The following is a 15,928-nucleotide window of genomic DNA, read 5'->3' as shown; positions in this document are numbered from 1 at the left end:
TTTCTAACTGTAACTACCTCTTCAAAGTTATTTTACACAAAAAGTTATTTGTAAAATAATGTATGTCATTTTAGGATACAAACATTTCAAGTTTTTCGTACTTTTTTTGAATTATTGATACATTCCAATTATGTTAGACCAGTCTCACTGTTTTTTACATGAATTATTTTTAAATATTAATTTTTCTTGCATTTAGGGTAAGGGTGCTAAACATTTTTTTAAGGTTTTTATAATCTTTTAAACTTGTCTGGATGATTATTTCACAAGAAGATTCCACACCTACTGTTGAAAGGATGGATTTTGATGAGCCCAACCTGGAGGAGCTTATTCAGAGTGACTTACATTCAGAGATGAATAAAATTTTGAACCAGTCAGATACAGAACCATGCACATCGTCTGATGTAAAACACATCAAGACTTCCCAGCAAACACAATCTACTCTTAACAATTCTTGCAGGAATGGAGACGATATATGCTCCAGCAAAGTTTTCGACATACAAGTGACAAACATGGACAAAAATAGAAATAAGCAACATACATTTTTTGATCAGTCATGTTTAGCACCAGATTTAGAAGCCACTACTAAGTCTGTGGTTAATTCTGAACTGAGGTGAGATGTTAACATTAACTTCTGAGTCAATTTGTTGTTAGTAAGATGTTATTAACCACAAAGTTAAGTGATTACATTACTGTGTTAAGTAAGAAGGAGCTTAGTAAGACTATCTGAATTAAAATAAAATTTATGAGTGTGAATTTTCATTTCAGTGGTCATTTTTCTGTGGAAAGTTATCCTTCAAACAATGCAGAGAATCTATCCACTACCGCACCAGTGAAAGGAGAACAGAGTGATCTATCGAATCTGGCGTGGCTAACAAGTGTAGATGTCCAGGTTTGATAAATAAAGACTTTACTCTTTCTGGTTATGTTAAGCATTTTTGTGATTTACATCATTACGAGAAGCAGAGCTATTGTTCTAGCTTTTTCTGTTTATTGCATGCATATTCTGTTTTCTGATTCTTAATGTATACAATGCCTTCCTAAATTGTTTGGTTTTGGTTAAAAACATCTTTTGCTGTACAATTTTTTCTAAACTTAAGAATTCACACATTAACTTACTGCATTATTCTCAACAATGTCTTTTATAAAAATGAATGTTTTTAATTACACTGCATGAAAAACATGCTAATACCATGTGAACTTTCGCCATCAGTAGCTGTATCTTTAGTTACATTACTAAAGCATAACAGGTATATGTATATACATTATTATTTTATTATTTGTTTTGCAGCAAACTTTACAACATGTTCCGCCAGGAAATATGTTACCTGAAAATCAGTCTGAAATCTGTGCAAGTCACCATAATCAACAATTTTTACAAGGTATCATTTGCATTTTACCAAGTTTGATTCTACTATAACCAGTGGTTTGGTTTTTTAATCATTTAATTGTTATTAAACGTAGATTTTTTTAAAAGGACGAGTGTAAATGATTTTTGTCTTTCTAAGGAAAAAAATATACCATAGCATTATACGATACTAAGCAAAACTTTGGTACATAAATAAGAAAACATTTATACACTGTTTACTATTTTAGTCCTTTTTTGTAGAAAATGCCAGAAACATACCTGGATCTGCTCAAGTCAGTATACCACCAAGACCTAGAATAGCTCCACGATATACTCCAATACAACCAAACCCTAACACTGAAGGTACTCCTTGTACATGTCATCTATAAAAATTGATTATTGTATATCTGAAAGTCAAATATTTAACTCTGCAGAAGATTGCAGAGTGTAAGCTTACGCAGACCTTTCATTTTGAACAACGTTTTTTGATTATTTTTTATTTAAATTTTTGCTAACACTTCTGCTTTCAGGCACCTTGCAGAGATACATGCTTCAACAAAGGGGTACCGGACAACGCACTCTCTTATCCATGCAGGATCAGTATGGGGCACATGGGTCGTATCACCCATACCCTCCTCCACCCTACGGCAATAGTGGGGGTTATGTACATGAGAATTACACTCAAGGAAGGTACCCCAATCAGAGTCAAAAAGTATTTCCAAAACCAGTCTATTCGTACAGGTAAGTTTTGCATCATGCAATGAATACTTGTCCGCCCAATTATTGTAAACTCTTGAAATGTCCAACTAAGTTGTTTATATATTTTCACATATTTTTATATAAATTACGAGTACCAAGTGATTATATTCACGTGAGTGTATAACTCGACATCTTTATTAAAATGGTTTTCACCTTTTTCACAGCTGTTTGATTGCGATGTCTTTGCGCAACAGCAAAACAGGATGTCTACCAGTGTCTGACATTTACAATTTTATGATGGAAAACTTTCCTTATTTTAAGACTGCCCCTGATGGCTGGAAGAATTCTGTGCGACATAATTTATCACTGAATAAATGTTTTGAAAAGGTAAATGACATGGTTTGCTTTATCTACTTTATCTACTACTTTAGGTTTTCAATTTTTCTACAACTAATTTTTTGAAGCTTGTTTCTTTATGTTTTATGTAATGCAAAGTAACACCTTGATAGTATATTGTAGACAGTAAATGCTGTAAGCAAAATATCTGCAAGAACTTGTGTTTCTATTTTCTGCAAGTTTCTTAGAAAACTGTTTGTTGCTTTTGCAAATTTTCCATATTTCCATTTATTTTTTTTATTAGGTGAATTACTTTCTGGTATTATCTAAAAATCAAATATTTCAATGGTTGGCTTTTTTATGAAACCAGGTTGAAAAACCGAATGGATCTCAAAGGAAAGGATGTCTTTGGGCTCTTAATCCGGCAAAGATAGGAAAGATGGAAGAAGAAGTCCAGAAATGGAAGAGGAAAGATCCGGAAGCAATTAGGAGGAGCATGTCTAATCCAGGTCAATAAAAGGAAATGTGTTCACCGTAATTAGTTATATTGTTCAACCAAAGCTGTTTGTATGATGTTGTTATGGTGTTGCGTGATTTTTGCACTCACAGCATAGTCCTGGAAAACAGTAGTTTTTAATTTGTATAAATCAATGACACTATAAAGTAAGCAGTAAAAAAGAACAAAAATTAAATTAAAAAAGCAAACAGATTTGTATCGTAGGGTATTAAACCTATCTAGTGCTCAGGAGTTTGAAAAGTTCCTCTCATTCATCTTATTTACAAACTTGTGGATTGCAGAAGAGCTTGATAGAGAGCTGGAGGAAATTCGAAGAACTGATGAAGAAGCGGCTCGCAGACGAATGTTGAGTATGACCACTCATGGACTGTCCATGATCACGTCGCAGCATGGATATCATCCTTATTCACGACACGGTCATCATCACAGTCCACACACAAGGCATTTACATCCAGGCGGTACTTCATCTATGCCCACCACTCCTCAGCATTATCACCACCACCGGACTCCATATCGGTAAATTATACCGGCTTTTGCAAAAATGTGTTGTCCTTATTTTAATGTAATATTTGATTGTAGCAATGAAGTTAACTCCATCTACCATGAAATAATTGTAATTATGACTCATGATTTAATCTTTTTAATTATGTCTTATCTTAGGCTAATTTATAATTAATTCATGATATTTGCCTTTTCTATGTCACAATTTTCATAAAATTAAAATTTACATTTGTGACTCATGAGGTAACTTTTATTTGGCAACCCATGACCATGAATACCATTTGGTCGAACATGGCTATTCTTAAATCTTAATCGGCATCATATCTTGTAATAATGTTACGAAAATATGCAACAGGCAACCAATGACTCCAACACACAGGGTATCTTCAACTGAGGCATTTGTTTATTCCGGTTACAATGAAGAACAAAATAATCATCATACACGACAGCCAAGACAACTGTTCACTTACCCGACAGATAACCAAAATTTTCAGCTAGGTACCATTGTTAAACTATTTGCCTAGATTTGTTATTTTTCTGTTAGGAAAATTTCTGTTTTGTTTTTGAAAATTTGCATGTTTAGGAGCTCCAGAGGTAAGCAGTACACCGAATCCCACCTTCAAGAATGGCGGGATTCACTGTAGAAATGTGACATCGCAACTGCCACAGTGCTCATCGCTTTCATCTCCATATTCCTCTTCATCTTCTGGGAATGCGAGCTTCTTGGGATCACTTGCAGACACGCTGGCAAACCACGGTCATGACCTTAATGATATTGATCTCGATTCTAGTCTCGCTGACCTCTCCGCTTTTCAGGTAATTTATTAAATTTTGAAAGCAGCTGAAAATTTAAAACACGCATTCTCTAAAATTATATGAGCTAATCAATTTTATGCAACATTCACGTAATCTGCTTCATACACGATGAACTTGACGTTTTACTAATGTGAGAGTTTAACTTTAGACGTATCGTTAAGTCGTAAACTTTTTGATGATAACCTCACACAGTGCAGTTGCAGGCACATATTGCAATTTCTTTTAATGTCATTTTTGCTTTTCATAGGGGCCCCTATGGGAAGATGCAGCCTCTGCACTAACGCCACATGATCACATGAGTGAGGCGACAATGGCCACAGAACCGTTTGATGATAGCGGTGGTGTACATAGTCAAGGTCACTCTGGCATGGACAACCCATCCGTGAATGTTATGGACCAAGTGGCGGTAGCACCAGGTAGCGCGCCGTCTGATGCTGACGTATTTGGAGCGACCACACGGTTCGGTGGAGATATGTCATACTTCAACAATAACAACAAGGCTGTAATGTTGCATTGAAACTAATGCTTATGAAAACAAGTCACCGCTTATAATTTTACCGCTACACTAAACAAAAAGTTCCAATCTCCTGTGTTCTCCAGTGAGCAAGGACAGCTATACTACCTCTCTCCAATATAAATTTTACTCGCTGAAATCTGAATCCGTATTCATACAGTTCGCGTTCAATTGTTGAGTAGTTGTCATTACCTGCTTACTTTATGCTGTTTGTAGTCCATGTTAAACCGTGCTGCGCTTTATCCAAGGCTGCGGCAGTCCCACAGTGACGTGGATGGTATAATTTGTTATATTTGGCTGCTGTCGGAGGCTCTTCTTTCTGCTATAATCACTTAGCTTGCTTTCTTAATCAATGCGCTAGCTAAACATCGTACTTTAGATGATATAAAACGTCATTCGTTGCTGTTATCATTGCGCTGAGAAAGGTTACTTTGCTCACTATTACAATTCGGTTGCATCTATTTTATTTTTGCTGCTTATAGTATTCAGTCTTCACTCATGTTCCTATTGTGAGGAAAAGTTCCTTATTGGTCTTCATTTCACCTTTAGAGTTTTTTTTTATTACATAAAACGTTTGCATTTTAATTTTATATCAACTTCATGGAAATTGTTTTTGCGTCATTTTTCATTATGTCATAACATTTTGTTTTCATAATGTTTTTTGCTTCGTTTTCAAGTCATCACTTTTGTTGTTGCAATATTTTTCAACTCACTTGCACTTCGCGTTCTGTCATTTCTTCACGCACCACATCTCATCGCATACGTATCGACTGTTTTGAAACTAACTTTTTATAGATTTTCCAAATTTGCGTTTGTTAATTTAAATACTGTGATTTATCATCACTTGCTACCTTCTATGAAGCAGCAATTGCCTTAGCAATAATTTGAAATATATTTTTTGTAAAAGTATTTTTGTAATAATATTTTGGAAGTGTTTGGCAATTTTTTGGGTGAAATTCCTTTTGCGATTTTGCACGAAACGTGAAATTCACTACACACTGTGGTATCATACGCTGTTTATCAACCCGTTCACGTTATGGGCTACTTTTAAATGCAATCAGGTTTATTGGTTGATACCGACTTGCCATGTAAATAGATAGAGAAACTTTATGGTATATACAAAAATTATCTATTTTAATTCGATTTTGTTTCAATAGCCACCTATATTTTATTACAATAGATATTTTGCTGTATGGTAAACGCAATCTAATCGAACGTTGTTCGTAATTGTTCATTATCAGTTTTAATTTTTGTTTTTTTATGCATGATCACATATTATTCACATTACTCACCGTAGAACGCACTAAGTGAAGCCATACCGTTAAGGCTACAATACCGTTGTTTTAGCATCTTTGATTTATGTTATTTGTTTTGCCGCGGTTAGTTAGGATTAGAGGAAGTCAGTATTTCCATATCGTTTTGCTTGCGTCGGAACTGTATGGTGTGCCTACATTAGAAGTAACTTTACCTGAACTGATTTCATTTGTGTTCAGGAGTGCTGCTTTATCGCTATTGCTAACTTCATTTAAACAAGCAAAGATTTTTTTTGAAATTAAAGTCTTTACATCACCTATACCTGAAAATAAAAGATTTCAGTTATTTTGTTCATTCTATAGTTTTAGAGCTGAAACGCAGGTCTACTGACTCAGCAGTTAGGAATACTCTTTAACAATGAATAGTTATACAGTACTTGCTCTTAAGATTAAAACGCAAGTATATATTCTATACAACCCTTTATCCTATGAATAACACGTTTACAAATACCTGCTGGATGAGTAGGCTTATATTGGTATAAACAGAAGTTGGAAAATGGGCAACACGTCATACTGAACAGCATAAAAATCAAAAAGTTAACTGGGAATCATTGTTAAATGCTGTATTCGTCAAACACTGGGTATTTTACAAAGCAAATTGATCCTTAAAACGGTTAAGTGCAAAGATCAAAAAACATATCATATAACCGTACAATAGCCAGCGATATTTATCAGGAGATTCTCCTCAAACCATGAGCGAGAGTGTAAGCGAAAGACAAAATGGCATAGAATGGGGCGGTTTTTTTCTTTGCTAACGATCAGTAAGATTTCCGCTTCTGGGTGACTAACCGACAACCCCCTCAAAACGGAGATGGGGTATTATTGTAATTTAAAGCAACATCATGTTTGAAATCTGGCAATTAACAAGTGACAAGCAGTGATTTCGTGGCGCCCGGGGTGTTTTTGTTCCTTTTTCGCCAGTTGTGTATTATTGAGTGTCGAATGTCAAGTAATTTACGTTAATATTGCTGATCGATGTTCGTTTACTTTCGTTGTTGATGAGCCATGTACGGTAAATTTCAAGTGTTCGTCGGTTCTAGGCAGACCTAATTAGATATTGGATATTAGTTTTCTAGAGCTTTTGATAGATTTTAAAGCGAAATGTCATCTTACAGGTAACTTCTATTAATGTGTTAAAATGGCGTAAATTATTGTTTTCAAAGAATATAGCCGAGAATTTATAACTTATTTTTATAACCTTTCGTGTTTGGCAGTGACCTACAACATTCTGTTTTCGTACTTTTAACAACTTGTATTTCATTTGTATTTTGTGAATGTCAAAAGTTCGTAAAAATTCATCCAACTATTGTAAATTCCCATTGTGGTTGATTGGAAACATGTTGCTATGATGTTTCAATAAGAATATGAAATTTGAATTTTTGCTTCGCGATCGAAGCAATTTCATACAAAATTGTGTGCAGGCCTTCTGTCTGGAAAAACTACTTGTTGAAATGAAAACCAGTTTTACGCTAGTTTTAAAACTACGAAGTATTGTTTCATTTTCAAGAAAGTTAGATTTGTACAAAAGCAATTTTTACAATATAGTCGCCAAAAAATTTAAAATTCGCTTATATGTTATTACCTTTGTAGCGTTGATGACATAGCCTATACGTTCAATACTATGGCCCTAAAAATACGTGTTACTAAAGAAACGAACCGAAAAAAGCATTTTACCTTCGAAAACGGATCTGATAAGGGGACCAAGAGAATCATGAAAGTATAACAACTTAAACGTTGCGTCGTGACCAAAATTGTCATTTGTCAAAGAGTGTGACTCAGGGAGAAGGTTTCTGTTGTTTTGGTGTGAGACTTACTTCATAAGTGTTGAGCAACTCAACATGTATGAAACATGTTGAAAATAGAATATTAAAGCAATATAGTTGGTAAACATTTTTGCTCGTTCAGTTTTGTACAGATTATTCAATAGTCAGGGTGACGTAGTTTTAAAGTTTAGTAATAAGTTGAAATGGGCATACACTTCATAAAAACCAAGGTTGCAAAAAGTTTTTAGTCAATGCAGAAATATCCAAATAGAGCAGGAATAACATTAATCTACTTAAAATATTTGAGTCAAATCGTAAGAAAAATATTCCTATGGTTGCAACACATGCTTTACTCGCATATTTTGAATATGTTTCGTCTCGATGATTTTAGTGATTTACTGATAGATGAAGAATTCGAAATGCGATCTTAAACTAGTCTCAGATCGCCAATAATATCGCACCACGCATAAATGTTTACTATAAAATTTGCTACACCTATTTGAAGTAATCAGACAAAACGTGATGGCTCCAAAGATTCTCGCCAGAGTTTGTGATGTTTATTGTCGGCAAAGTTATTAGCACCAGTGAAAGCTAAAACCACCCGTATATCACTCCCTTATGCTGAAGAAAGTTGATCTGATGTATCGTTTATGGCCTTTACTGTGCGGTGTTTTCGTTTATGTCGTGATCAGGATATAACTAGTTTTCCATTTAGGAACTCCTGTTGTCAACGACAAGCGTAGTATGATTGATCGTCGACGGAATTGCGAGAAAAACGAGAAACTATAGTCGTAAGGGCTTCTAGCTTTGATTTGGAACATTGATCGATTTAAAAGTTTTCAAAATGAGGATTTCAAACTGATTTATAATTTCGAGTAGGTCAAAAAGTATTTTTGGCTGGAAACAATATAGCACCAGAAGAAGTAACACTTTAAAAACGTATATGTAAGTTATTAATAAATACTATCAATATATGGATAATTGCTTTAATAATTTGTAGTTACTTACAAATTTTGAAAAAGTAAAACAGTAACCTGTGATGTACCGTTTGTTCGTCTAGAAGACGCTAAAAGAACCCCCAAGGCAGTTCTATAAATTGCGTGTAACGTCGTACAAATTACAGAAGATTTACAGGTGCGTTCGAAAACCCTAAATCCGATTAAATGTTTTTTGAAATTATCATCCCTTTTACACTGCTGTAACTCAAGATTTGATGAGAATATGTATTGTTATAAATCCGGGGTTCGCTTAACCATAAGTCTAAACACACAGAGCTTACATGGTGTAACCAAAACAAGCAAAGTCATTCCGCGAAAAACGAATTTTTGTTGTTTTTTTTATTTTGAACGCAGTTTAAATGCAGTGGAATGTAACTGTTTTTAACGGGTACAGTGATTTGTCAATTCTTGTGTTCTTGCCTAATAGGTTTATAAAAGCTTTATTTTCTCGACAGGGTTCTCACTTGCTTGTAAGTTTTGTTTAGTTTAGTTCGTTTACGATTTTCGTCTCTGGATTTCTTTGCCCGAGGTCGTACTTACTTCGAAAGAAATGAAGTGGGCAGTATTTTTTATGGTAGTCATTTTGGGAGCTGGGCACGGTAAGTCTATTGTGCACAGTTCAATTTCCCAGTTATAAAACTTTTCTTTTTTCGAAAGATTTTGAAGTCAATATTATCTGGCAATTGCTAAACCACGTTTTACTCTGCCAAAATTTCTCGGAACGTAACTGCTTTTATTAACAACGATATAACCTTTTGTGCAGGATTTTGTGAAACGTGGGATTGTGAAGATGGTATGAACACAATAGATCTGGATTGGAAGTGTGATGGACAAACAGATTGCCTTGATGGTTCAGACGAAATGCCTGATAATTGCAGTTAGTTTACTTAAAGTCGAAATTAACAGTTTTGGTGTGGAAAAATGACATTTGACTTGTTTTGTTGCAGAGGACCGTAATTGTATGCCGGACCATTTCACTTGCGATTCTGGAAGATGCATACCTCAAGGTTTGATCTGTAACGGTGAAATCGACTGCGGACCCAATGATAGCTCAGATGAGAGTGGCTGCGCTATAACGTTGGTATGGACAAATCACATTTATAAAGCAACCAACTAAAAGCGTGTTCCTAAATAACGCATTTGACATATTGAATCCATTTCAGGAAGAGTGTGATACTACGCTCTATCACTTCTGCGACGATTACTGCCTTCCCAAGGAATGGGTTTGCGATGGAGATAAAGATTGCAGTGATAAGTCGGATGAAGCATCCTGTTCCACTGAGTGCAAGCCTGGGAATGTGAAGTAAACGGAAGAAATAAAAACAAGGCTTGGAAGAGATGGCGATTTTGAGATTAATTTCATATGTATTATCAGGTGCAACAATACCGGCCTTTGTATTAACCAAGAATGGTTGTGTGATGGCGAAATAGAATGCGCCGATGGCGAAGACGAAAGGAACTGCAGTGCCGTAGGAAATGACGTACAAGGTTAGGCAGTGATAGAACGTTTCGCATATTTATCGAAACTCGTATCATCGACTCTTTGTGTCATTTAGAACAACCCATTCAAGATGCCAGTTGCGACATTGCGGAGTTCTCTTGTGGAGATGGGGTTTGTTTGTCTGTTTTGCGATCTTGTGACGGTAAGGGAGACTGCACCAACGGTGAAGACGAGGGTGCGCATTGCCATCAGAATACCTGCCGCTTACGAAAAGAATTCTGGAAATCTAGTTCTTCTCATTCTAGTCTGCTTTGTGATCACGGCTGCCGTCCAACACCACAGGGACCAAAGTGTTACTGCTATTCTGGCTACGAGTAAGTCGTACACTATTGCCAGTAAAAGAACATGTATCGGCGCTAGTATTGCAAGTACTTCTCGCCAACCTTTCTTTTGATTTATAGATTAGAACTCGACGGCTTTCGCTGCAGAATTCAAGGTTCGTTGCGTTAATGTGCATTTGAGCTTAACATTTTATATTACACATATCCGTATTAAACACGTCACGACAAATGAGTTGGCTAACAGTTGCCCTATGGTATTCAATTAATATTTTAGGTTTGTCCATTGCTGCGTTGCTTGTTGCTGATGACAACCATATCAGGTCCTTGTCATTGGCCGCTAATGCCTTTGTGGAAAATGATTTTTATGTCAATAGGAACACCAACGTGGAGTAAGTTACACATGTAGCCCTCATAGTTACTCCAATACAAATCTCATCACACCTTTTGTGTTTAGGATCCTTGGGATAACAGTCAACAGCGGAGACGGATCAATCATATGGTCTCACCTTGAAGACGGAAAAGTTAAAAGCATCGGTCAAGATGGATCTCACAACACCATCGTTTCTGGTAAAGCAAACACGACTTCACAAGAGTGTCCTTATTTCCGGCAACCTTATTCGATTAATTCATTATATTGCAGCGGAAAACGCCGCCGGCATCGGATTTGATTGGATCGGTAAAAACTTGTATGTAGCTCACACATCAAATGCAAATGGAGGTGACGTTGGCGTTGTGAGTTTGTCCAGACAAGTGTCAACTCCAAATGAACCACACATGTACAATTTGGGAATGAATCTACTACGACCAGTGTCCTTGGCTCTTCATCCAAGAAAGGGGTGAGCTCAGTCTCCTACTTGGGCGGTTGCACGGAATGGTCCAACTCTATTATTATTGCACTCGACAGGTTGCTGGTGTTAGTTGACTATGGCAACGAAAGCATTTCGTCTTCTCTAGTCCGAGCAAATATGGACGGTACCGAACTTAGTTTTCTGACCGTAGCAAAAGAGCGTCGGATACATTGCGTCACAGTTGATCAAGTCACTGACGTTATTTATTGGACCGAGTCCAGCGCCGAAACAGCCAGAATCGAAATGATGACTTTAAACGGTGTGCACAGAAAGGTAAAACGCCATTACTTTTAATTGGTTTTCCGTGGTTAAACAGCCAAGTAACTTTTTAGACACTCGTGTCCAAGAATTCCGCTGACATTTTCCTGGATTCCCCATTTTCTGTGGCTGCTTTCCACAATCATCTTTACTTCAGCGACAATGGTTCACGGGAGATATGGAGTGTGGACAGTTTGTCGGGGAAACCTGTAGGATTGCGTACCGACTATTTGAATCCTTTTCCCCTACTTAAAGCTTCCCTGGCCTCGCACTTACTGGCAATCTGTCTTAACCATCCTATTTTACAGCAGACACTCAGTACCGGTACATACCTTACACTGTATAGCTGTTATTTCGAGGTTAATATTATGGCAGGACATCTGAGTCGATCTGCATTCTTTTGGAAGTGAGCAAATCGGACAAATTGTTTTTCAGATGTTGACGACTGTGTTCGATCAAGTTGTAGTCACATGTGCGTTATTCGTGCCATGGGTTTTCGTTGTCTTTGTCCTACGACCATGTATCTTGCTGACGATAACAAAAACTGCATCGGTACGTTTGCAAGTATATACTCTAATCACAAGCAATCGCTGACTTCATAGATATTGCAATTTCGCAGAAGCCGAAACTACAAGTCCACAATTGTCAACAATAAAGCTGGCAGCAAGCGCTACTGACGTCACAACACCCACTGTTCAATCAACAGCCTCCCCGGTTGTCACATTTGTAACAAATGCATCTACCACCGAAGCAAAGCCGTCGACCGTCAACGTTTCGCACCCTAAAATTATATCCACTTCAGTCCCCGTACACTCCACAACATGTCCAAAACCTGTTTTGAACAATAACACCTTCACCATTCCACTTAACTTAAATGCAAAGACATTTCCGGTGGATTTTCGAATAGAATATTACTGCTTGCCAGGATGGCATATGAAAGGTAATTTTCAATGGTCCATTCCAATCTCACATGAAACTTAATTAATATTTTGGTACTCCTACCAGGTCTTGCGTTTGTGGAAAGGGTAAATCAGACTTGCACCTCGACCGGACGTTGGGATGTGAAAGCACCTTCTTGCGTTTCACTGACTTGCAGAGAATTGCAGTGCGGTCCTGGTGGAAAATGTTCGTTTGCCACCCCTTATGGTATGTGATCAGTGTTGCGAAGTACAGTTTTACCCGAGTTTACATTATACCTTAATCCTGTTAAAATGTATTGAGATTATATGCTCAGTTACCATTTCAGACACGGCAATGTGTTTATGTTCGGATGGAAGCCTCTCCTTTTCATGTCTTAACCCTACAACCGCAGTCGCAGCTAATACTACAACGGACATGCCATTGGGAAAATCTCTATCGTCCAATACTAACGTGGGCTTAATTGTCGGACTACTTTTCGCATTGGTGGCTCTTGCATTTTGCTCGGTTATAGTTTGGAGATATTCAAGGTAACAACTTCTACCATTACGACGTACAGTCACACTATTTTCCAAATTGCGCGTAACAATCATTCCTTATCACTTTATCGTCGAGAGTTTTTGAGAACTGCTCGCATTGTCAACGATGAGTCACCGAAATTCAGCCAGCTACATTGTTTGAAATACGACAATGCGAAGTTATCAATCTTCGTCTTATAGACGTGGTTAGATTGTATTACCCCCCTAATGTTTTTTCTGTTCTTAAACCAGTTCGCGAAAGCGTCACGGACCCCGGCGAGGTCCATTGTACACTCCTAAAAAGGAATGGAACCGACGAAGTGACCACATATGTGACACATCTTTGGAAGAGCTCTCAGACATAGGTAAGCAGTTCTAGACTTTCTCTAACATTCAAATCAGTCATTCCCATTCACAACCTCAATTAACACCAACAAATCGCAATAACAGAGGCCAGACGACCGACGAGCCTCCGGGCGTATTTTACACATTTCTGGCATGGCAACATAAACGCCAACCACACGATGATTTGTTAGCGATACAAAAAAAACCTTTCAGTTTAAACACGTTAATCAATCTCCACATGACAAATAACCATACGGTGACATTATGCACCTTAGCTTCATCACAAGACAACCTATGTTGCTTCCAGATAAAAACAGCTGCATTACAAATCCTAATTACTCATCGCCCAGAAAGACACGAATTCGATTGCCCCTACCAGACGACATGGTAAGCAGACTGACTTCTGTTTTTGCGATAACTTCGATTTATGACTTCACTTCATATTCAGGACAGCGGATTGGAAAGATCAACCAGCTCTTTATCGTCTTCTGAAGATTCACCAGCTGGCACATACAACTACCAATTTTTGAAGGAGACTGCCGACACAGTCAATATAGATGGCGATAGAATCGCTGCAGAGCCTGAAATGGACATACTTCCAGGTAAATACTTTAAATTTCCCAGTCTTTACAGCAAAAAATGCTCACTTTGCCCCGTGCTTTTCAGCAGGACCGCAGCGTAGCGTGCGTAAATCTCTGTCTACAATCTTCCACATGCGTAAGACCGAAAGTCAAGAACACATGCTTCCTCCATGTTAAGGAGACCTCGGCGGCTTAGGAAACTTCTTGAGATGAAATTCGCAACAGAGATATTTTGTAAAGTTTTTTGTTGTAACATTGTCTATTTCATTGGTGTCCATTAATAGCATTTAAAAAGCTAAATGCATACGTTTAAAAGATATTTCTTTGCTTACTCACTTTTACAAGCTCAGTAGCTTCGCTACAAAGAAGTAATGGTTGTGTTCTGCGGTGTCGTTGAACTCGCAATTTATAAATACATTTGCTTTTCTCTCAACGTTTTGTACTGGTGATTTACAGAGCAGGCCATGTAACTGACTATATGGGTAATGCTACGCGTCAAAAGAACTGTTTTGAGTTGGGCAATGTAGTGCTATTATGTTTTGGAAGAATTTACGGAGAAAAGTGTTCCTCGACCGAATTGTAATGCGTCACTTCCGGTGCCCCTAAGTACTGCTCACCATACAGTACCACAGAACGAAAGCAGGCGGCTTTGTTATGAAAGTTCTCGTATAAATAGAACTGTAAACAAACTTAGGATCACGGCCAAGGTGGCTGTTGCCACGTGCAAGTAAACTCTCGGGATGTCTCGAACAAGAGCCACCATTTTTAAGTATTCTTTCGAATTCAAGCTACGTTTCAAGTCATTATAATGCAGCAAACCATACTCTGTGGCTGTGCCATCATTTGCTATCGATAATTACAGTTACTGGTAGTGAGAGTCTACACAAGTTGTAGCCATTATGAAATGCATGTGTCGAGCGCAGAAGTGCAGAATGTCACGTGTATCACACTCGATAATCTGTTTGTACAGCGAGTATATAACATAGCCTACATTATGTTGATGAAGAACCACCTCACAGTTTTGCGATTTCTATGATTTTGTTGAACATTCACGTAATGGTAAAAAAAGTGTCAGACCAAAGGCCAGCATGGCCGGTTATTCTTATCAGTGCGGGGATTACCCTAGCAAATGGCGCGTTAAAAACTTTCAGGTCACAAGTTTAAGTTTGCCTAAATTGTAGTTTAACTTTTTATTGCGAGAGGTAAAGATATGTGATTTAATAAGGATTTCATGAAATAATAGGTTAAGGCATAATAAAATGACATAAAATCTCGGGAAGTCCCATTCGGGAATCTTCAATAAATTGCATTTTTTGTAAATTCACTTTATAATAAAATAAACAACAAAGTTAAGCCTGGGTATCGAACAGGGTTCACAAACTGTAATCGTTGCTAGGACAGTGCTCGAACCACTTGGCAATTGAGCCGACGTATTTTTCATTTCCCGTGATCAAATTTTTCATCTAAGTTACTTATGCAATTGGGGCAACTTTATTAAAAACTTTTGCAAGTAAACAATTATTGAATTAGTGTTTTATTTTAAACACTATCTTTGTTATCGCTTAAAGTAACTACTTGGGCCTAAAAATGAATTGTAACCGGCCCTGCGCTTAGAATAGGTATGTTCTGAGCTCGGCCACATTATATAACAGTCATAGGCAGAATTCACTGCATAAGTTTTCGTTCCGTGGTTCACTGCTACAATTAATAAAGTTGTTGTGTTTAAATTGTGATAACCACTAGGTAGAATAGTATGACGCTTTGATTTAGTTGCCTAGTCGTATTTGACGTAATTATGACGTCACTGTGACTCGTTACGACTTAAGCAAAGTCCATTAAACGTCACAATAGATAGCTGTCGTGGATTTAGCTATCC

General features: G+C 37.3%; 2 protein-coding genes across 3 annotated transcripts; both read left to right on the top strand.

Moving 5' to 3' along the window:
- The first annotated feature begins 200 nt into the window (after window positions 1-200).
- On the top strand, window positions 201-6,294 carry LOC143471197 (uncharacterized). The gene is made up of 11 exons (XM_076969592.1): window positions 201-610; window positions 766-889; window positions 1,289-1,379; window positions 1,607-1,708; window positions 1,876-2,086; window positions 2,269-2,431; window positions 2,751-2,889; window positions 3,179-3,413; window positions 3,754-3,896; window positions 3,982-4,214; window positions 4,462-6,294. Exons 1-11 carry the CDS (start codon window positions 252-254, stop codon window positions 4,729-4,731), a joined length of 2,070 nt encoding a protein of 689 aa, XP_076825707.1. The 5' UTR covers window positions 201-251; the 3' UTR covers window positions 4,732-6,294.
- A 2,963-nt stretch (window positions 6,295-9,257) lies between these two features.
- LOC143471056 (uncharacterized) lies at window positions 9,258-14,485 on the top strand. 2 transcript variants are annotated; one of them, XM_076969393.1, is made up of 20 exons: window positions 9,258-9,401; window positions 9,566-9,679; window positions 9,750-9,883; window positions 9,966-10,105; window positions 10,178-10,290; window positions 10,359-10,617; window positions 10,705-10,739; window positions 10,859-10,973; window positions 11,039-11,151; window positions 11,225-11,420; window positions 11,489-11,705; window positions 11,765-12,014; window positions 12,126-12,242; window positions 12,310-12,630; window positions 12,696-12,836; window positions 12,937-13,138; window positions 13,379-13,491; window positions 13,779-13,858; window positions 13,920-14,073; window positions 14,141-14,485. In XM_076969393.1, exons 1-20 carry the CDS (start codon window positions 9,353-9,355, stop codon window positions 14,227-14,229), a joined length of 2,952 nt encoding a protein of 983 aa, XP_076825508.1. In that variant the 5' UTR covers window positions 9,258-9,352; the 3' UTR covers window positions 14,230-14,485. The 2 variants fall into 2 exon arrangements, with proteins under 2 accessions (XP_076825508.1, XP_076825506.1); XM_076969391.1 differs by having other exon boundaries at window positions 14,138-14,485.
- Window positions 14,486-15,928: the final 1,443 nt, after the last annotated feature.

The sequence above is a fragment of the Clavelina lepadiformis genome, chromosome 9 (assembly GCF_947623445.1).
Source record: "Clavelina lepadiformis chromosome 9, kaClaLepa1.1, whole genome shotgun sequence".
NCBI lineage: Eukaryota > Metazoa > Chordata > Ascidiacea > Aplousobranchia > Clavelinidae > Clavelina > Clavelina lepadiformis.
Note: the sequence above shows the minus strand (reverse complement) of the source record. Positions and strands in the feature narration are given on the sequence as shown.

Bases quoted from the DNA above. Each gene is read 5' to 3' on its own strand.
- LOC143471197 (XM_076969592.1), top strand. From the start codon at position 252: ATGATTATTTCACAAGAAGATTCCACACCTACTGTTGAAAGGATGGAT. The intron at 611-765 runs GTGAGATGTTAA...TTTTCATTTCAG, and splicing joins GTGGTTAATTCTGAACTGAG to TGGTCATTTTTCTGTGGAAA. The intron at 2,087-2,268 runs GTAAGTTTTGCA...CCTTTTTCACAG, and splicing joins AAACCAGTCTATTCGTACAG to CTGTTTGATTGCGATGTCTT.
- LOC143471056 (XM_076969391.1), top strand. From the start codon at position 9,353: ATGAAGTGGGCAGTATTTTTTATGGTAGTCATTTTGGGAGCTGGGCAC. The intron at 13,859-13,919 runs GTAAGCAGACTG...CTTCATATTCAG, and splicing joins TGCCCCTACCAGACGACATG to GACAGCGGATTGGAAAGATC. The intron at 14,074-14,137 runs GTAAATACTTTA...CGTGCTTTTCAG, and splicing joins TGAAATGGACATACTTCCAG to CAGGACCGCAGCGTAGCGTG.